Source organism: Homarus americanus, unplaced genomic scaffold (assembly GCF_018991925.1).
Source record: "Homarus americanus isolate GMGI-L3 unplaced genomic scaffold, GMGI_Hamer_2.0 scaffold30108, whole genome shotgun sequence".
In the NCBI taxonomy this organism is placed as follows: domain Eukaryota; kingdom Metazoa; phylum Arthropoda; class Malacostraca; order Decapoda; family Nephropidae; genus Homarus; species Homarus americanus.
This window is the reverse complement of record NW_024748109.1, coordinates 8,365,215-8,387,414: the sequence shown is the minus strand read 5'-3', so window position 1 is coordinate 8,387,414 and position 22,200 is coordinate 8,365,215. Positions and strand designations below refer to the sequence as shown.

At 37.9% G+C, this 22,200-nt stretch overlaps 1 protein-coding gene across 4 annotated transcripts in view; it reads right to left on the bottom strand.

Moving 5' to 3' along the window:
* Nucleotides 1-14,498, bottom strand: part of LOC121879993 (serine/threonine-protein kinase MARK2-like) — a 148,111-nt gene extending 133,613 nt beyond the window's left edge. For 3 of the 4 annotated variants that reach the window (XM_042386872.1, XM_042386877.1, XM_042386879.1), the window contains exons 1-2: nucleotides 14,191-14,498; nucleotides 4,789-5,039 (exon numbers count right to left, since the gene is read on the bottom strand). In XM_042386872.1, coding sequence (XP_042242806.1) covers nucleotides 4,789-4,863 — 75 coding nt within the window. In that variant the 5' untranslated portion in view covers nucleotides 4,864-5,039; nucleotides 14,191-14,498. The remainder of the gene's footprint in view (nucleotides 1-4,788; nucleotides 5,040-14,190) is intronic. The other variant, XM_042386873.1, reaches the window with a different exon arrangement.
* Between the last annotated feature and the right edge of the window lie 7,702 nt (nucleotides 14,499-22,200).

The following is a 22,200-nucleotide window of genomic DNA, read 5'->3' as shown; positions in this document are numbered from 1 at the left end:
AAGTAATACTAATCAGTACTGAAAACGTCCAAAGAGATTATAGTGATCACCATAATAATGATTGGCAGGAAAGGCATGACACGTGCTCTCATTGTCCGATTAGCCACGTGGTTCCCTAGACATCCTTCAACGAATGCTACTGTTGGAGCGTCTCAGCAGGCGGAGCAGACGAGCGAGAGCACACCCCACGCCAGCACCACAAAATCGGCCTTGAAATTGTGACGCAATAGGTGGGATAAAGACAACGGTTTTGGCCGGGGTGGCGCTTACGAAGCTATGGTTCACATAGCTTAATATTAAACATTTGGGATAAAGTCTCAGTACAGTACTTAGGACTCAATGACTTAGAAGAGTCCATGGCAAAGTCTATGAGATTGTATGTTAAACAAATGAGAGAGCTAGGGATAAACAAGAACATATTTAGTTTCTATAGTGCTTTATTTATTGTAACACCATGAGCAACATTATGCCCATTTTATTTCTTCATGAACCTGAAGGCCTCCATGAAGCCAGTTTTGGTTTGCATACTAGCACACATGAGGGTGGGGGCCAGTTATTAAGGATTAACACTTTTAATTCTTATGTAACTTGCTGACAGAGATAAGCTTCTCATAACTAAATAATCTTTCATTTCATTTCTATTACTGTATACCTGTCTATATATTATCAGATACAAAGACACTCACTTATTCCAGTCAAAACATTTATTAAACTGACATGATTTTATTTCAGAACAGTGTTGGAATCTAAGTCAGCACCCCAACTTACATGACAGGGATCTTAAATTGAATAAAGCTCAAAGTGCTAAGCTCAGTTTGCAACCCCAATGGAAACAATCCTGTTAAACCAATCTATAGTACAGGCTGTTTTAGAGTGAGACAGAGGAACAAACCATAAGATCTCCATTGCTATGCAGTCCTGAAATGTTATCCTTGTGAAAGTGGGTCCCATATACATGACTGACCATATGAGACAGAGAGGATACAGCACACTCTATATTAACCCTACAGCATGTAAGGAGGCTACTTGGCTGGCATTGCATTCAACAGCTTTCACTTCCCACCTGTAGAGTTAAGTATCCATTTAAAGCTGAGTTGACTGGGAGTGCCACAGGATTGAACCAGTGACCCTTACAACAGAAGGTAAGTACAGTTCTGTATCCAACTGGCCTCTGCCCTCCTGTTGAGCCAGGAACTACAGTAACAACAAAAGAGGCAGCTACTCAGATTGTCTCTGAAAGACTGGGTCACTGAAACTCTCAGATGAAACATCTAACAAAGACACATCATTCCTGAGGTCTATATTTGTTGGCTGCACCCAAGTTGATAAACCTGAAATTCACCCCAATCATGAAATTCAAAGGCACCAAGTCCAAACAGCACTAATTCCAAAACTCATTAACTCACATGGGTTAAGAATTTTATCCTGCCACTGACCAGGGCTGTAATGCTAACCACTCAATTGTATCTTGTGACAAAACTCATTAACTCACATGGGTTAAGAATTTTATCCTGCCACTGACCAGGGCTGTAATGCGAACCACTCAATTGTATCTTGTGACAAAACTCATTAACTCACATGGGTTAAGAATTTTATCCTGCCACTGACCAGGGCTGTAATGCTAACCACTCAATTGTATCTTGTGATCAGACCCCATTCAGTAAAATGGAATACTGACATACAAACCACACCATTCCTGAAGTGATTGGAATAGAAATAAATTAAATGGTGAAACCAAACCCCAGTGAGTCAATGATGACCCATCAGACTTACCTAATACCTGCCCAAGCTTTGATAACACATGAACCATAGGAAAAAAGATCATCATAGTAAGAATAATGAAAAAGGCATCCACCCCCAATGAACCATCCTGTGGAGAAGATGATGTGAACACTGGAAGATAGTGTTTGCTGAGGAACACAAACAACTCCATCACCAGACAAACTCTGACAAGACACTGAAGATTAAGAGACTGGAAATAACCTTCACTTGGAGGACATTGATCCTTTACACAACAAAGCATCCACTCAAACACTAGGCTTACCAACTAATTACATAGAACTCCAACACCAAGAAGAATATTTCTCAAGTTGCCAATAAGGGTAAAGAACTTGATAAATCCTGAAACACCTGCAACTGCTGACCTGTAACCATTAATATGGATTCTTCCTCAAAGCTTATCTCCTATGTAATGGAGAAACTATATCAGAACAAGCATTTCTTTTCAAGCTAATATGCAAACTCGACCAAGAAGTGAACCAAGATGCCCAATGTTCCATCATCAAAGGAATGGAAATCCTATCTTGTGTACAAAGTATCTGTCCAAATCATTAATCTCTCCCTAAGGTTTTGGTAAATTAAAAACAAAGAAAAAATCTACTTTACTCCACAGCAGTAACCCAAGGACCCTGTAAATGGGATCATCCCATCCCAGTAAAGTACCGCTCTTAAGGGACAAACTCTTTCTTCAATTTACTTTTATAAATAAAAAAGTGCCTATCTCCATATCAGAGCTGCAAAGACCCATTTTCCCATTATTTCTCCACAGTGTTGTAGATAAGAAAGAGCAGATCACCCTAAGAAAAAAATAGTCAACTGAAATAAGCCTAACCAAATCTTTTCAGGTGTCACTCTTGATTTAACCAATGGAAACCTTGTCTAAGAACATTTTCTTCTTTTTGCTCATTAAATGGTATTCACCTTAGAGTACTGGATGCCTCTTTTCATATTTTATTGGGTTAATGCCAGATGATTTTATCCAGCACAGAGACCCCTCATACCCAAGGGGTTGATGGGCATTAGTGATGGCCCTAAAATATACAATGTATAAAACTCCTCAACATTGGCACAATATCCCTAATACCTAGCTAAGCCTCTCAGTGTCTCCTTCAACTCTCAGAGAAATACTGTACCTTTAACTGACAGTAAGACTTCCCTTGAGTGAAAGCTAGAAAATTCTGAAATGTTTGGAAGTAGGAACATGACATAAAGCTTTTAATTCAATAAAGGTCTAACATAGAACCTTCTTTAAGTCCCATCTTGTATGCTAAATGATGGTAACCTTTAACCCGTTTTAGTACATGGAAATGTCTTCCCTACAACTACTCAGCCATGAAAGATGCATTATGTGTACGTACTACTGTACTTAACATTCTAGACACATAATCCCACATCTCTAAATTCTTCTCATTAAAGGCCAGGCTATCAGGAGGCTTTCTTCCACCTTAACCCACACCCGCATGAAACCTTGAAATGTCCAAGTCCTTTAAAATCAATCATTCTACCACACCACTCACTTTAAGATTCTCATCTTCTGTTGTCAAATTCCACCCTGTTCCCTGCCCCTTTTCTCCTTAAGGATAACTAGATAAAGGACCAAGTTTAATTTTAAATGAAATCTGCACAATAGCAGATGACTATATGACAAGCCACTTTCACTCTCAGCCACAAGTACCTGCAGTAAGTAAAAGTACCCTGTCGTTTTCAGTCAGTGTTGTAGGTTGGTCCTGAGACTCATTAATATACAAAGCTCAACATGGGATGAACCCTTAGTCCTTGCAGAGGCATTCACACACCTAACATAATTCTTCCTTCTTGTTGTGAGTAGTGTGGACATTCAGAGTTAAGCATGTTGTGAAATATATTTAAACCCAATATGGTGATTTAATTCTTGTTATCAATTAAAGCATCCACCCCTCAGATCCCCCATAAGGAGTGTAGCTACATATTGCCTCATTGTGGTGCCGACAGGTAAATCAGGCTTATGTGAAATGAATCACAATGAAAATTATTAAACTACTCCCCAATGAATAAATAATCTAGTTCCAGAGAGTTGGCTTCTAAATGCCCAGAAGAATTTTAACATGCTCACCACCAAACACAAAGGAGCATGCAAAAACCCCAAAAGTACATATTACTGTACTGTATAGGCAAATCTGATGACTCCTAAGATAGTATATGAAGTGTAAATTTTCAGAGTAAAGCTTTCCTTACATTCCACACCAGATATTCCTCCCAGGGTACTTGAAATATCTTCTTATTTTCCTCAGGCCAGACCTCCTACAGCTGACATACAATTCTACTGTGAAAGATTAGCTGATCTATGCACTGAAAAAGAATATGGCCACAGCACCAAGATAAGCTGGTACTGTATGCCACACTGATTCACTAATTTGGGCCATCATGCAAAGTAAACTTTTTTGCAATACAATACAATAGAAGCATTGTACTGTATATACAAAACTAACGCCATAGATTGCATGGCGTCAGACAACAGTACTGTATGTAAACGCGTGAAAACAAACACAGTTATATGTATAGTCAGAGGTGGTGGTGAGCAGCTCCAGTTTGTGTGGCAGTGTGACTGGATCTAAAGTGGTGATCACAGTAACATCCCTTTGCAGCCAATGTCGATTACAAAACTGGATCAGGACAATGTTTGTGCTCGACAGCACAACTCTCCTGTTTTCTGCCTTTTTAGGATACCTTCATACCTTTTCAAATCTATTAAATTTTTATATCCCAATCACAAAAGTTAGGGCCCTAGGGATGGAGGATTCATAGCCCTAAACTTGCTGGCTATAGTCAGTTGCTTTTTCCAAAGATGGGTTATAAAAAAAACCCTCTATAATACCTGCAACAGTTCCCCTATACAGTATCATAAAGACAAGCACTCAGAATCCCATACGAAATTAATATACCATACCATAGTTGCAATATTTCCTAACACAGTACTGGTTAACACAATACAACACAATAATTTCGCCACTCATAGAGCACAGTACTTACCTTCGACTTGGTGACATGGTCAGCTGGCAAGGCCTCAGGCACCGTTTGAAGAGTGGTGCGCACGCTTGCCGACATGGCGCAATTTTGGTGCGTGCTGAGGGTGGCACTAGAGTGTGGCGGGTCGGCTCAGTCTGCGCCAGAGGAACTGTGGGGTCTAAAGGCTTGGGCTACCATCCAGGGGCCATGACACTTGGATGCACCACAGATACTTTGAGGATGGTTCACACACTACTTGATACACCATCCATAATCTGTCAAAAGGGAAACAAAATTAGTCAACCAAAACAAGGTTTTTCATGAATTACTAAAAACAAAATAGTCACAAAATTATTAAAATGATCAACATTTTTAGCCATTTTTATACCAACACAACACAGGATTTATTTTCCTGATTTGATGACCTTGAGCCAAAAATGTTGCCTTAAAAAAAAAGTACAACACCTTATTTATCAAGGAGATCAACACCTGAACCAAACTTTAATATTATCCATAATTAGTTCATTACAATTTATAAAAAATACACATATTGAATACTAATCAAGCACCAAACATTAAATCCACCACACTCTTAAATACTGGCTCCAAACACATATAATACATCTAACTTGGATGACTAAGTGCTGGGTGAAGTTTTCTAATCAGTGTTTATGAATGGAAAGCAGAGGAGTACCCATCACATAAGTCATCTCCAGTCGCAACACAACAATGGCCCTCTGTACATCAAGTTAGTGGTAATAAAACTGATAATTAAGTACCGTACAGTGCATACCGGTATTGTACATTACACTGCTAAGGTTATTAGAGCAGGATATCAGGTACATATCTCTTTAATGATAATGCCTGTGCAGTTTATCAATTATATGAGAAGTGAGACCACAGGCAATGAAACCCCACTAACCAATCTTTCAGGTCATATCACAACCATTTAATTACAACAGTAGCTACAATACCACAATCCTGACCTCTATCCATCAATTGCAACCTTGTATGTTTAAGAGATGTAAATTGAGTGTTCTGCCCTTTCATGACTGCTGGCACCCATCTTGGCTTAAATTTGCTGACACCTTGAACTGTTTATTAGCGAGACAAAATTTGAAGACTTTGACCATTCTGCATTCAATTGGTTGATATTTTCTACATGATAATTTCATAGTGACCATTCCAGTCTGATACTTGATCTTCCTGTGTGAAAATGTGACAGAAACTGATTCCATTTCCCTCAATGTTTTTCAGGGCGACTGTTTGTATGTATAATGGGTGTGATAATTGACCCACTGCTTAAACATGCAATGATGTTACTACATTTTAATTAGTAACCACTGCAACTTTGCAAAACACAAATCTACAAAATACTTTACATTCATCAATTCAATTTAACAGACAAAATCAAGTACAGTACATACATCGGATTCATTCATTTTAGGGTTTGATATTCATTACTTTTATTTATTTTTTTGTTAACTTCTTAGTCTGGTCTGGTTTTGATCGGCCACAAAATGAAAGTCACTGTGATGAGGCTTAACCCCTTCACTATCAGGATGTCACTTTTAATATTCTATTTAGTTAATGTTAGACAATTTTATTCAGTTCAGTGTGTACACAAGGGATTAAGCTTATCTTGGTCCAGTGATATAAACAGTACTTCTACAGTATATGCATGTGTACAGTAATTACCATAATGTTTCCTCACAGAGATGTTCAAGCCCTGCTACACACAGACCAGTAGTCCACTTGTATGAAAATGACCTGCAGGGACCTTTAGTTCATTTTCTAGTACAAATCATTGCTTATCAGTAAAAATTGGGGAAGCTTTATAAATGTTCCAAAATATTTTCGCCTAATATTTTTGTAATACTGTACTGTAGTGCAATAAGCAACACATCAACCCATCCATCCACATACTATCAACACTCATTATCCTGGTCACTTAGTACCTCATCACCCTCACAATCACATTCCTTATTAACACGACACAAAATATTGTATACAGTATTGTACTGTACCCCACATACCGTATATCACCCAGTTATACAGGACATATGACTCTTTCCACTGCTGTTCATCCAATACAAAAATAAAATAAATAAAAATATACAGCTTAATGATAATAAAAGATATAAAATTCCATTCACTGAAACACAAAAGTCATCGAGATACTCAGAATACTGTACAGTACATACAGTCATACACAGTAGGGTACTGGTAAACAATATTGTATGTACCCTACTGCATACTGTACATACAGTATACGGTACAGAAGTATACTGTACTATATACTGTATATATAAACCTAAAGCTCCTAAATAATGGAAAACATTTCTTCAAAAGACAACCAGTTGTGTCTACATCATTACTAGGAAACTGCCAAGGTGTAATCAGTCTACATGTGTTGCTGGGGCTCAGAAACAGTTCCCCTGAGAAAGACTCCTTCGCAAGAAGTCACAAATTCCTATCTGGCTGAGAAGGGTCTCAAGTTATATACTGTAATATATAAAAAAATAAAAAAATAAATGGGTTCCTACCTCCACTAGGCTGATTTGAGAAGCTGATTCTGTTCCCAAGAGCATTCACTTGGAGAACAAACAAGACACCCTTCAAATAAAATCCAGAAAGACAGAACACTGACCTCTCAAATAAAATTACTCTCCAAGATCCACAAGCTGCAGATAACTTGAGATCAAAGCAGCCTAAGAGCAGCAAAGATCAAACACAGGACACTCGTCATGAATGTCTCTAATGGTGAAGAATCTTTCACAAACCAACACTGCACACACCTTAAGAAACCCAAATCAATATACAGGTACGTTTTCTTGCTATCAATTTAGGCAGACAGTATCATAGATACAGTATTAATTATTTATCTGAAAGGTAAGAGAATTTACGTTTGAGGTGCAACAAGCAAACAACTCATTTTTCATCAATGAGAGATACCATACATAAAAACAATTCCTACTCATTGAGCACACACTATGGAGGGTCATAATTCTGGTTTGGGAAATAGGCCAAAAGATCAAATTAATCAAGTAGAACACCCTTATCTGATAACAAGACTAACAGAACTGAATGGTCGGTTGGTCTAACAGAACCCCCTGAATGGTCGGTTGGTCTAACAGAACCCCCTGAATGGTTGGTTGGTCTAAGTTCTTATGTGGAACACCAAGCATCTATTACTGCCTCATAAGAAACTATTATATATTCCAGTATTAAGGTCCATTAAACCCAGAAGTGGCTAGCACCTCAGGGAGATCTCCAGGCGGCAAAAAATGACGTACAGTACTGTCATAATACAGACTGGAATTCTAACTGTGAAATATGCTGATTCAGTCAGTACCTTGACAGTAGGTATTGCCAGTTGGCTTGTCAGGTGCACTCAAACTGTATTATTAACCATAACCAACACTTGTAATATAAAATAAGAACTACAGTATCTGGCTTAGTTAAAAAAAACCTTGAATAGCACTAAATAATATAGACAAAGCATGTACTGTATCTCCAATGTATAGCTACACACATAGTAAACCGTGAGATGTGGGGACAGGCATGAAAGGAAACTGAAGCCTGTGAGATCAATATGGTCCACCACCCAGAAGAAACGTGAGGTGTGCGGTAGTTTCTGTGACAAGTGCACTTCTAACCTCTGACCTCCACTAACGGCGAGTAAAAAAGTTTTCGCTTCCAAACACTTAATTCTCGGACTATCCTTACAAACGACTGACTGACTGTCTGTATGGTACTGTTCCTGGATACCACTGTATGTATTCCAATAATTACCAGTACAATAAATAATCAACACCAGCACCCACAGCTAAAACATGATCTACACCAGCACCCACAGCTAAGACATAATTTACACCAACACCCACAGCTAAAACATAATCTACACCAACACCCACAGCTAAAACATGATCTACACCAGCACCCACAGCTAAAACCTGATCTACACCAGCACCCACAGCTAAGACATAATTTACACCAACACCCACAGCTAAAACAATCTACACCAGCACCCACAGCTAAAACATGATCTACACCAGCATCCACAGCTAAAACATGATGTACACCAACATCCACAGCTAAAACATGATGTACACCAACACCCACAACTAAAACTTGGTCTACACCAAAATCCACAGTTAAAACTTGATCTACACCAAGACCAACAGCTAAAACATGATCTACATCAGCACCCACAGCTAAAACATGATGTACACCAAGACCCACCGCTAAAACATGATGTACACCAACACCCACAACTAAAACTTGGTCTACACCAACATCCACAGCTAAAACTTGATCTACACCAAGACCCACAGCTAAAACATGATCTACACCAGCACCCACAGCTAAAACATTATCTACACCAACACCCACAGCTAAAACATGATGTACACCAACACCCACAGCTAAAACATGATGTACACCAACATCCACAGCTAAAACATGATGTACACCAACACCCACAGCTAAAACATGATGTACACCAACATTCACAGCTAAAACATGATGTACACCAACATTCACATCTAAAACATGATGTACACCAACACCCACAGCTAAAACATGATGTACACCAACATCCACAGCTACTTGATCTACATCAACACCCACAGCTAAAACTTGATCTACACCAAGACCTGCAGCTAAAACATGATGTACACCAACACCCACAGCTAATACTTGATCTACATCAACACCTACAGCTAAAAACTTGATCTACACCAAGACCCACAGCTAAAACTTGATCTACACCAAGACTCACAGCTAAAGCATGATCTACACCAGCAACCACAGCTAAATCTTGATGTACACCAGCATCCACAACTAAAATTTAATGTACACCAGCACCCACAGCTAAAACATGATCTACAGTACACCAGCACCCACAGCTAAATCTTGATCTACACCAGCACCCACAGGTAGTCCATGTAGCAAGCATATCAAAACTACAATTCTTCCAAAAGGTGTTTAATAATGATAATAATGATGATAATAATAATAATAATAATAATAATAATAATAATTTAAACCTTGAATGTTCACAATGAATTTTTCGGTGTTTAAGGAGCCATCTTAAAGCCCGAGTTTCTGGGATGGCTGAAACTTAGGCTTTCACCTGGCAGTATGATACTGTAATTAATGCAACCCACTGGGTTATTAACACTGCATTGTAAGATTGCCCAATCTGAAGCACTACATAATAATGTAAAGGCTTAATTACTATCCATAGACTACCGGGTAGTTATCAACCTTCCGTGTGATGTGGCTGTCTAGTTCAAGCTTAAATTTTGATAGTTCAGGTTACGTCCTTTGACTCTTAATGTACAGTCAGCCACAAGAATAAGTTTACACCTACGGTTCATGTTTGAGACAAAATATCTGGTAACACTGTCCCGAACAGAACAGACAAAATTATAAAATGACCTGTAATTTATGTTTTATTCCTACATACATGTTATAAATACATTTGTTGTGAATGTTTTACTATTGCCTTATGTTTTTATTGCAAGTAATATATTGTATCCAATGGTAGTAAACTTGTTGCCAAATGGGATTGTAGTTATCGTACAGCTCCCCCCTCCTCCCCCACTTTTTCTCTTACCCTACTTTCTTTTAACTGATGTTTTGATTAGTAAAGGAAGGAGGAGGAGTAAATAGAAGCATAAAGAATGGGAAATAGAAAATAGTTAAGAGATAACAGGTGGGGGGAGCTGAGTTTCATCATGCATCTGGTTGCGCAGTTTCAACGCTACCAGACCATTTTCGGACCTTACAGCTACAGTGTGTATACTTATTCCTGTAGCTGACTGTACCTACTACTTCATATACTGTAGTAATACTCATTTAATACTGTGTAAGTCTTCATATACCAGGGTGGTATAGTATAAAAACAGGACATTTAGCGTGTCTGACCACGTAAGCCAACATCTGCTGGTGATACACAGGGTGTCATCAAGACTAAAAAAAATATCCATTTAAGCAGTAATATTTTTTACATAAAAAAATAAATTTACACACAATGTTGTTAAAAACTAATAAATAAAAAAGAGAGCAGTTTTAAGCTAAATTATTAAGTTTATTTTAACCAATGTCTAGTACTGTAATCAGAGATACTTTAATCTTAAGTTCATTCACTGTCCATTTGAACTTAGGAAAATTTTTCCCATGAACATATGAACCACCATAACATAACCAAAAATACCATAGGATTGCCGGGTTACAAGGTAGGTTAAGTTTGGTTCTTGCAAATCCATTTAAAAATTAAATACCAATTAATGTATCATTTGACCACACACACACACACATACTAACATGATTTATCCATGATTCTGAGTGGTCACTTTAGTTCACAGTCTACCAATCAGTGCATTACCTTCAGATACATCAATTGTAAACAGCAATACCAATCACATGGGAAAGCTTCACTATGGTACATACACAGCGATACCAGCAGTATGAGAAAGCATCACCATGAAGTAGTCTTGTCAAAATTTACAAATTCAGATGGTAAAGAGGCTATTACTGTACAGGGTACCATACTTAGATTATGAAACTGTTGAGATGATGGTCATCACAACAGCATAAACATTTATTTTACTTGGACATTATTTTGATGATTGTTTTGATGGTGCACATCACTAGACCCTTCACATGTTGAGGAGATTTCTGTCTGTAAACCATTCTTAATAGAAATTCACATACTGTACTAACAGGATATGAGCACCCATAAATGATCTATAAACCACTTTTAGCCTTGTTCAGCCTCTACATCTATCTACTACATATTACATAAAACATTAAGGTGAAGACTTCATCAAAAATAATCAAGAACTAGCTAATGTGGCAGAGCTAGAGAGAACATTTATCCATTTTGCAACTTAGGCATAATACCTGTACAGTACTTAAGACCTGTGTTGGTTGTCTTACAATTTCAGACCAAAATACTGTACTGTAACTCCAATACAATATAGTGTGCTGATTATGCGGGAGTCATAGTCTGATTGATAATTTAGGTCCTTAAGATCGAGAATACTGTAATTAATATACTGTACAGTATGCAGGGAACCAAAAATAGGCTCTAAATCAAAACATACTCGGTGTGTTATCAGACGATCGGGTCATGTCCACCAAACACACAGTAAACATACCAATATATAGGCTGTTCTATTCAATAAGTGTACCACAAACAAACCTAACTTTCCACATCCAGCTGCATCTGTCAACTGTTACTTTTGGTTAGTTCCCCCCCGCCCAGAAGCACTAGTCAGATGTGAGAAGGGCGGTATCCAGTGAGATCCTAGCAAGCATCAAAGGTCTTCTCTGGGCATTTCAGATCCTCCTGTACTAACACTGGTTTTAATGAAGAACAGACTGACCACCCAAACAGTTTGTGAGCTCAAAAATGGTGGAAATTATAAAGACAGTGGCGAATCTTAGCTGGCATAAAATTGAAAAGAAAAGAAAATCTAAAGTTTCACCCGTAAAACTATTATACAGTACATATGCCAGGTTCGAACCAAGGCCACCAAGGATCACACCCATCATCCAGAGGTATAAATTGTTTACAAAATCCACCACTGATCTCTCTGACTTTTATGAGAGAATCAACTCGGTATACAACAAATGAGCATAGTACCTGAACTACAATATATTGCTTACTGGTTAATGTATGCTATACTGTATTCAGATGGAACTTGGTGGTAGTTTCAGTCAATTTGCCAAAGTTCTGAAGTCCATGGTATTACTTGTCATTTTTAGTTATATTTGCCTTCCTTCCCATCAAGTTTGGACTCTATGCATTAAAACAAGTATAATTGGTAATCTTGAGGAAAGCAAAACACCATTAAATCCAGAGTTACCGTAAATACTTACTGAATTCTTTGATGCAGAATTTAACATCGCATACACAAAATATGGTATTATTTAGTTTCGGTTATCTGGGGAATCTTAAAAATTTAGGTTAGGTTAGATGTAGTCCCTGGGTTCTGTGATTAGGTGAGGTCACTCAAAACGCGTCAAAAACCGTCGAAAAAACACAGAAATGACCGAAACTAAAATTTTACACGAATATATATCTGTTAAGGTTACGTACCAGTACTGTAAGGTTTGTTTTCAGTCGATATACCTACAGTACAGTGCTCAGTATGACCAGACAGTTCCAAGTCTAAAACAATCTCAGACATTAACACACAATACCTTTGAAGAGTTAGATCTGCCATAAACAAAAAATATACCATTGACAAACAAAAATATAACATACAGATATCCCATAAAATCATCACATTGGTTCAGCATCTACATAAGACAGTGCAGGAAACTACACAAACAATGGCCATGGACTATATAGGTAAATATATACTGTATATGTGTTATATCAATTTATTCCTAAGATAACACAAAAAAAGCCTTTAGAAGTTTATTTCTACTGGGTCCTTTTCTTAATCAGGAATAAGATATGGTAAAATTTTAGTTTCGGTCATCTGGGGAATCTTAGAAATTAGGTTAGGTTGGATATCCAAACTATGGTTTTGAGTGTGTTTTGAACGATTTGGACCTTAATATCTGTCGGAAATTACATAGTTTGGATATCTTAATACAGGTATGACCATAACTAAAAAATTTACCATATAGAGTATTATCATCCCTATATTCCCTTTACTTAACCCTAATCAAACCTAACAACAAGAACACTTAAAATTCAATATACAACAGAAAAAAATACTAAAATAATTAAGATTGTTACTGAACACAATAACAAATTGGTAGAGGCCGGTTTCTTTAATGATACAGCAATTAGGGAAATTTTTCAATTCCAAACACTGAAGTATGATACGATTTTTTCAGGCTTCATTCTATTTTTCTTATCTTGTTGATATTTCAGTCAGATCAGTGTCAAACAGCCAGACAAGTGTTTTATTGCCTTGCAGTTTAGCTTGCTTAAAATCCCTAATAGACATCAATTAATCATAACAGTCATTAAAGGGACAAAATTCTCATTAACTCATTAAAACAATATTGTTCTCATTTGCCAGTGAGTTAACGAAACTTAATAATTCATAACTGAGTCAGCTAGTGAACTGAAAGTAAAGTGGAGGTGATCCCGTCAACTGTCTGCTACACACCACCCTCCTCCATATATCGTATATCCATGCCTATAATACAACCTATCTACTACCGGCAATTATTCACTCTGTATTTGTAGGAATTTCTTATACTAAAACACCTTACATAACACAAACAGTGGTCACAATACAATTAAAATATACAGTTAAACTCTCAGCTCAGCTCCTTGGCTGGCAGTCAATGCCAGAGGATCTCGTCTTAAATTAAAATATTTCAGAGAATGTACACCATATCTTAACCGTTACGTAAGCTATTAAGTATGAAAATTGCAACAATACATACGTGATGGAGATAAATGAATCACCTTGATCCTTGCTGTCGAAATTCTTGCAGAAAACACCCAAAATCCACACGCCTAACCCCTCCTTCTCATGGAGACACACCTGATTTTCCCTCAGATTAAATATTCATATAACTCTTATTCTAGCCACTTCAAACTGCATACGAGGGAGAACGCGTCTTTACCCTTCACACAGATGTCATACTGACCAAAATGATCTTGTTCTCTCGAAGGAAATGAACGAAAATGCGAGAGTACGAGGGCAACACATATCAAGATGGCCGACTCATTTCGATTCGTGAACGGTGACCTCAGTGCGCGGGCGCTGATTGGTCCACACCGCCGCCACACACTCTTGTGAAAACCTCCACTACCACTCTACTGCTCTTACTATCCCATTTATCGTATTGGCTATTATGTATACTAAAACTCTCTGTGACCTATAACTGTGTGTCATAACGGGTTATTCACCTATGCTTGACTAAACATTCTTTTTTTTTAATAAATATCATTGGAACTTGGTTGGTCTCAGGTAGGCTCTCGGTCGTGGATGATCTGGTCTGCTTGCTGCACTATCTCATTCGGAATAACCGGTGTCTCTACGAGAATATAGCAGCTAAATTGTCCCTGATTTAGCTTTTTTGTTACCTGTCATGTTTCTGTAACGTGCATAAGATTAAACTTGGTGTGGAAAGGAAGAGACGAGCCATAGAAGATGGTGCACCTGTCATATGACGTCACGAGCAAGAGGCGCCGGACTCTGCCTCACCTGATGCACCGTTATTCTCATGCAGTTGTATTGACTGTGACAATTGACCTGTCAAACACATATAAGAACAATAAGTAAACCCTTCCCATATAAACGGAACTTTAATTTCTTTGCCTGATTCTTAGGGACGGAATAAGGCGTAGTCTAAAGGGTGATGCCCAAACATGGGAAGGCGAGATACCCTCAGGCAAAATTCACCTATAGTGGCCTCTTTAATAGTATTCACATGGAAACGCTTTTAATATTTTCTGTTGGTCTGTACTGCATAACATCACGTACTCCGAGTCGGTAACTAAGGTTTAATTTTTTGACAATTAGACTTTTAGATAAAAGGATCTGAACATAATCATTATAAGTGATACCAAAAGTGCATTGTTTGTCACATTTGTAGGAACTGTTTCCTGTATAATGACAAAGACGGTAATTGATGTATCAATAGCAATCATATGAAAAGATGAAGTGAATCAACTTGGAGTTGAACGGACCCTCTCCGAAAGTGATAGTGTTGAGGTGCCAATTATCCGCTTTTCGTCGTAATAGTTTGAAATTAGCAAGTGTTTATATACCTTAAGTCATGCTAAATATATTGAATTGGTAAACTATATGACTGGAAGTACCTCTGATGTATGGAATATGTATTTCATATCGTCGCTGCTGAAATTAAACATATTAGAATTAAGCAGCTTGGCAGCTCACCGTACCTGCTTCATTCACATTATGTCAGAGATATCTTCGTGGTGTTTTTATTTCACATGGTTTAATACAAGCATCAATAGTCTCAATATAGTAACATTATCTATATCTAGCATCTTTTTATGTTGGTGATATACGCCACTGTTGCTGTGAAATCGTCTGGTAAACGTAGAAAATTAAGATAAAATATATTCAATATTCAGAGATGTCAACTAATTGTATTCGGTGCCAGTGTTGACCCTGGCATGTGAGGGAGGGGTAACCCTTGACCCAGCGTTGACCCAAGGCATGTGAGGTTAGTTGGTAATCCCTCGTATTATCTAAAGGTTTAAATCAAAGAACAGTTTCCCTTACGGTACTTTATTCAAAATTATATCTAGCTGGAAATAAGCATCAGATGGTTTGATGATTACCCTTGCCCGAACTGAGTAATCGTTTAACATTGTTTGTATGCCTACATTGTTTAGGTCTCCTTGTTGTATACCTGCAGTCTATGAACAGTGTAACCCTGGATTGTCTATATACATGCTCAGTCAATGTAAATTTGTAATGATTTTACTTTATAAATATCCATCAATCTACAGGGGGCACAAGTGGATGGCTTGTGTAGAATACCTCGCTATTGAATTGGGCGGGAGAACTCAAGGTTTCCTGAGACTGGACTTCGAGTGGACTTCCTCACACGTCTTGTATAGTCAGAGTCTGCAAACACTGTAGTCAGGGCTCCACACTATCCTTGAGGTATCACAGGGTTTGATAAGAGTATTAGTGCCCAAAGGCCTTATGAGCAGGCCAGAAAAAAACTGAGGGATGGAAAATATGAACCTGGGATATTTTTTCGTGATGCCACGCACCACTAACACGTGGGAACACAATTTTAAGCTCGTCAAGATGTTATGCAGTACTAATATAAGGAAATGCTTCTTCACACAGAAGGTGGTAGACCTATGGAACAGTCTACTACCTCAAATTATGGAATCGAAAATAGTACTGGGCTTCAGAATAGGCCTAGACAAGACCAATTTGAGTGGCCATTAGGTAAAATGAAACTAAATCTAATGGCCTTTGGGCATAGTTTATGGGCCAAGTTATTGTTAACAAATGGAGGATTTACTTACAGCCAGTCAATAATTTACATTTTTTTCCACCCCCTCCGAGATCTGGGAAACAAGTGACAGGGAAGTGACTTGATATCAAGCAGAAAAAAATATCCGTCTTGCACGTCGCACACATTCACTACAAGACGTGGATTTTTTTTTGCGGGGATTAGCCCAACCGGGTACACGTCAACGACCCACAACGGGGCGAAAAAATAAGAATAAAATAAATTACAAATAAAAAAGGAAAAGGTTATATTAATTGCCAATGAAAGCCTTATATACATACACAAAACTGCGTAATTCATCGATGACAACAGTGAAGTGTATTGTCACTGGTGTTTGTCTGGCCCTAAAAGAACACTTAACAAGAGACTATCATCTTCGTTACTTACATGGGTAAATTACTATACTTGTCCAGTGCCCACACCCCACAGTGATAGATCCCTACCAAAACAAGAGTGGAGTTTAGAGTAAACAACCTTGAAGCTTTAATTAGTTACCAACGGTACTCTGCATGTTGGTGAAACGTGAACAGGAGCGAGTGATGCGTGGGTGGAGGTGAAGGACAAATTAATAACAAAATATTTACTCAAGCCTCGAAGAAATAAGTAAAATACTGATTCACTGTCACATCACCTGAAGAATCGCCCCACCCCCTTCATTTTTTTATACCTGAAGATTAACCACCCTAACCATACCCTCCCTAACATACTCTAACGCTAACCATACCCTAACCTATTCTAACTTATTTTGCCCTAATCTAACTTGGACTTAACCTACAGTACTCTGAAACTAAGCTAACCAACTCTAACCTAAACTACCTTGATGCTAATCCTAACGTGGGTAGGATTATAAAGAGTGACTGTAGGGTGATCGTATACCTGGTTATGGCATCTTGTGGTTTGGACAATTCTCGTTTTAAGTGTCTGATGTTAGGTAATTCTGACCCTCCACAGTCGTTTTAATTTGGCCAACATACGTGTAATGATAATCGACAGAATGTATTATGATGAATTACTTACTCTAGTTGCAAGGGATTGTTTCTTTCAGTTTAACCATAAAACTCAAGACAAGTTGATGGTGTAGCAATAGAGTTCACTTGGACCAACCTTTGCTAATGCCTTTCTCTGTTATTGAAGAAATAAAACGGCTCTTTGTACCTAATCACTTATATTTACAAGTGAAATGTTTTACCTTTACGTTGTCATCCCTGAGTATTTCTCTTATTGCTCTCGCATTCACCTGTATCCACCAAGCATTCTTTAGTAAGCGTGACCTAGATAACTTATCCGTGGTACGTCAAACTATAAATTTCAGGGTGGTATAAGTCACGATAACATACTCGATAATAACTGATACAGCAATTAAGCCTGGCTCAGGCACACGCGGGAACTGCTACAACCTCCTACACAGGGCGAAATACCACTCATGACCGCGGGAACATAAACGATTAGTATTTTCTATACTGTATTTATATTGTGCCATTATATTCGTACAGAATATATATATATATATATATATATATATATATATATATATATATATATATATATATATATAATTTTTTTTTATTAGAGTGTGTTGATGGAGGTAATATTAATAGCATTTCTTATGAATTAGAATGTTTTTAAGTAAAAAATATAAACAAGGAGATGAATGACCATGTAAGTGGAAGTTACCAAAGTTTTTACACACACTACTGGAAGTGTAGGTATAGGCTTGCAGTTAGCCTAGCTTATCTATACAGAAACCAGCAAGTCATACTATCTGGCTAGATCTACAAAATCCAGTATCTGGCCAGATAATCCAATTCACTATCAAGTGCATCCCTATTTTGGGTTCCCAGATTGTTTTTGAAGGCTTGTCCTTGGTTACTTTACATACTTTCCGATCACCTGAAGTTTTGACACCCCAGGTTATCTAACTTAAATAGTAAAGATCTTAACATACCTGGGAGGAAGGAGTAAGTGTAGATGTAGGTACAGCCATACAGGTGTAGCTGTATATGCAAAAGGTGTAGGTATAGGCACAGGTGTGGGAGTGGGTGCAGATACATATGTAAGATTAGGTGTAGGTACATATGTAAGATTAGGTGTAGGTACAGATGTAGTTATAGGTGCTGAAATAAGTGGCGGTACAGTATTGTTGGAAGGCATAAGTTAGGTAATTGTTGTAGAGGTACATTGGGAAGTGTCAAGATGGACTTTGCAATAATTCAAGTTTATACACAAACAAATTATAACGTGAATGTCTAAGAAAAGTTTTGTGAAGGTTTATGCAAGTCAAAAGCAGCAGTAGAAATAATTACTTGTATACAACTTCACTATTTTCATGATACAGTATCATAACTTTAAAAGTTACATGATAGTTAAAACATGAAATCATGCAGTTAGTGAAAGTATGACATCATTCAAAGCCCATCATGTAAATATTAAAAATGCATTTATGAAAATTTTCATTGTTGTTGACATTTACAAGTGATTGACACCTTCCCAACAATTTTGATGTTCCCATAATTAAACGGAATAAATATTTACCAAATTTCATTGAAAATTACCCTTATTGACATTTATTTATTTGTCAATAACGGTTAATTATGTACTGTACCTTATTTTGTGGATGAAGGTTCCCTTATTATACAGCACCTGAATGTCTACTTCTTCCTTAATTTATTTTATGGGACAGCTCCTCAGGTTGTTGAGTACAATTTAAACAGATTTATACATTTTCTGTTGTCAACATTGTTTGTTTATGATCTTTGGATCCCAAAGTGCTTTTACTTTTATCCTCTTCGTCACTGATCAGCTCGTTAGCTGCTTGGGCAGTCGGTTACATTTCTGTTACGCACTGTTGGCAGGTACTGGTCATGCACTGGCTCCTGAATATGTCTGTACCTGGTCCAGTGGTGGTCAAGTCTGGTCTTGAAAGAGCTCACACTCAGTGCCGTCACAACACTCTCTGGCAGGTTGTTTCAAGAGTTTACAATTCTCACTCCAAAAAGTTTGCCCTCACAGTTGGCTGGACTTGTGGCTTCATCAACCTTGAGCTGTGACCCCTGGTATTGTAGGTTCATAGTCCCAAAACCCATTGCACCTATGTGAAACTTACTCTTTAGTTTGTAAAATTCACATGTTTGCCAAACAGTTGGTCTCAAAGGTGTGCAAACAAGAGAGGTTTTACTGCCTAGACGTATGTACTGTATGTGTATGTTTACACAATGACAGTCATCAATTTCTGACAATGAAGTGTTGGGTAATGTTGACATAATATGTCCCTGTGTTGGCATCAGCAGCCAACTGATAAACCTGAGACTTTAATCTTAACTAAGAGGTCAGCAAGGGTGTGGCAGCTGAATAGTTAGTGTGTTCACTTACTGTCCTTTGGAGTGCTGGGTGCTGCCTCCAAGTACCAGAGGCTTATTTTACATTGTCTTGTATTTAAACTCTCTCAAACAGGGTGTCAGGCATTTTAAATTTGTATTCATTTTCAAGGGGGGGTAGCTCTTTATGGAGTTCCAGCACTGTATGATCACCTCAGGGAAATTTGAAAATAGGGAAAAATTCAGGTAAAATTGGGTGCCATGCTTGCAAAGATTAACCATGATTTCAAATTAATAATTGCAACTCCCAGGTCTAGGCAATCAACTTTTCCTCTATTGCCAACAGTTACATGAGTGTGACATTACCCACACTTTGCGTAGCCTTCACGATCTGTCCCATTTAAAGACATTGCCAGGGTCACTTCAGAACTTTCTGAATGCATCACAGATTGTGACTGGTTTATCACTTTTAACATGGTACATTCGGGAAGGGGTGACACATATGTCATGTAATCAACAACACACAAAGCCCTCTACATCTCTTCACCATTTTCCATAAATATGTCTGGTGAGGAACCAGTAATAATGTTGACTACTTTTAATACCCTGATTTAAAGGAGTGTCAATGCATCCAGACTTTTCATTTATCCAAATTCAACCTTAGGCTAAGTGGTCCCCATTTGTGGGGTTTTATTGTACTGAACAAATATTCCCCAAATTGCTCATGATTTTCAAAATCAATACTTATTCAAATAAACCATGACCAGTGTCTCAGAGGCACACCCTCTATTATACATGCAAGATATGGCATATACAATACACAGTATATATGTAAAATTAGAAATGTTTAATATTTTATTGAGAATCAGTAATTCCTCAAGTACATTGAAATAACACACCAAAGTGTTAATTGAGCAAAGCAAAATTAATGATCAAAATAATTTGAAAATAAATGTATATTCATTTGATATAATTACAAAATAATTATATTTTCTCAAATAAACCTGTCTTTTTATGCTTCTTTCCAATACTTTATCCTCTTTGCTACTGATTGTCCCGTTTGTTGCTTTGGCAGTTGGTCACATCTCTATTACACACTCTTAGCAAGTATTGGGCATGTACTGGTTCCAGAATGTATCTTTACCTGCACCAGTTTTGGTCAAGTCTGGTCTTGAATGAGCTCACACTCAGTGCTGTCACAATGCTTTCTGGGAGGTTGTTCCAAGACTTCACAACTCTTAACTCTGAAAAAGTGTCTTGGCAATTTTCTGAACTGTGGCTTCTTACACCTTAAGTTGTGACCTCTAGTGAGGCGGGCATCTGCCAACTCCAGGTATGAACACTCGATTGAATAATGTCCTCTGAGGTGTTTATAAGCTAATATTAAGTCACCCCTTGCCTGCTTGTCATAGTGCAGGCACCAGTCTGGTGCCCCTCCTTTGGATGTTTTCAATCACCAGACAATCTTTTAGCACATCTTGGGGACCAAACAGGGAAGAACCTCACTTTTGAAAAGTGTTACGAGGGATAGATCGTCTACTGTAGTATCTGAACACCTTTTTACAAGACCCACTAGCCTAGTTGCTTGATTCACTTTCTTACACTGGTCTGATAACTTCAGTTCATTAGAATCATACAAACCCAGGTACTTTACACATTGGGTCTACATTAATGCTGTTTCTTAGTCCCGTTGGGATGTGATACGCCTCCTTACTGTTGGTGTAACCTAGGTGCATCCTTCTGCATTTTGTGACATTGAATCTTAAGAGCCATTCCTTTGACCATTCGTGAAGTTGAAAGATCTTTCTGTAGCTCTTCACAGTAGATTTGGTTCTTAATTTTCCTGAATAACTTGGCATTGTCTACAAACATTTGCATGGAAGAGTGTATAGTTTCTGGCATGTGATTTATGAAACAAACATACAACAACGGGTCCAGTATTGTACACTGCTCCCTGTGTACCCCATTTGTCCCGGTAACACATGGCAATATTATGCCATTAATCACCACACACAGTTTGCTGACACAAAGAAAGTCTCTGATCCATGCATGGACACTCCCATGAATCCCATATCCTTCCAGTTTAATTTTCAGTCTTTCGTGGGGGTACACTGTCAAAAGCCTTGGCATA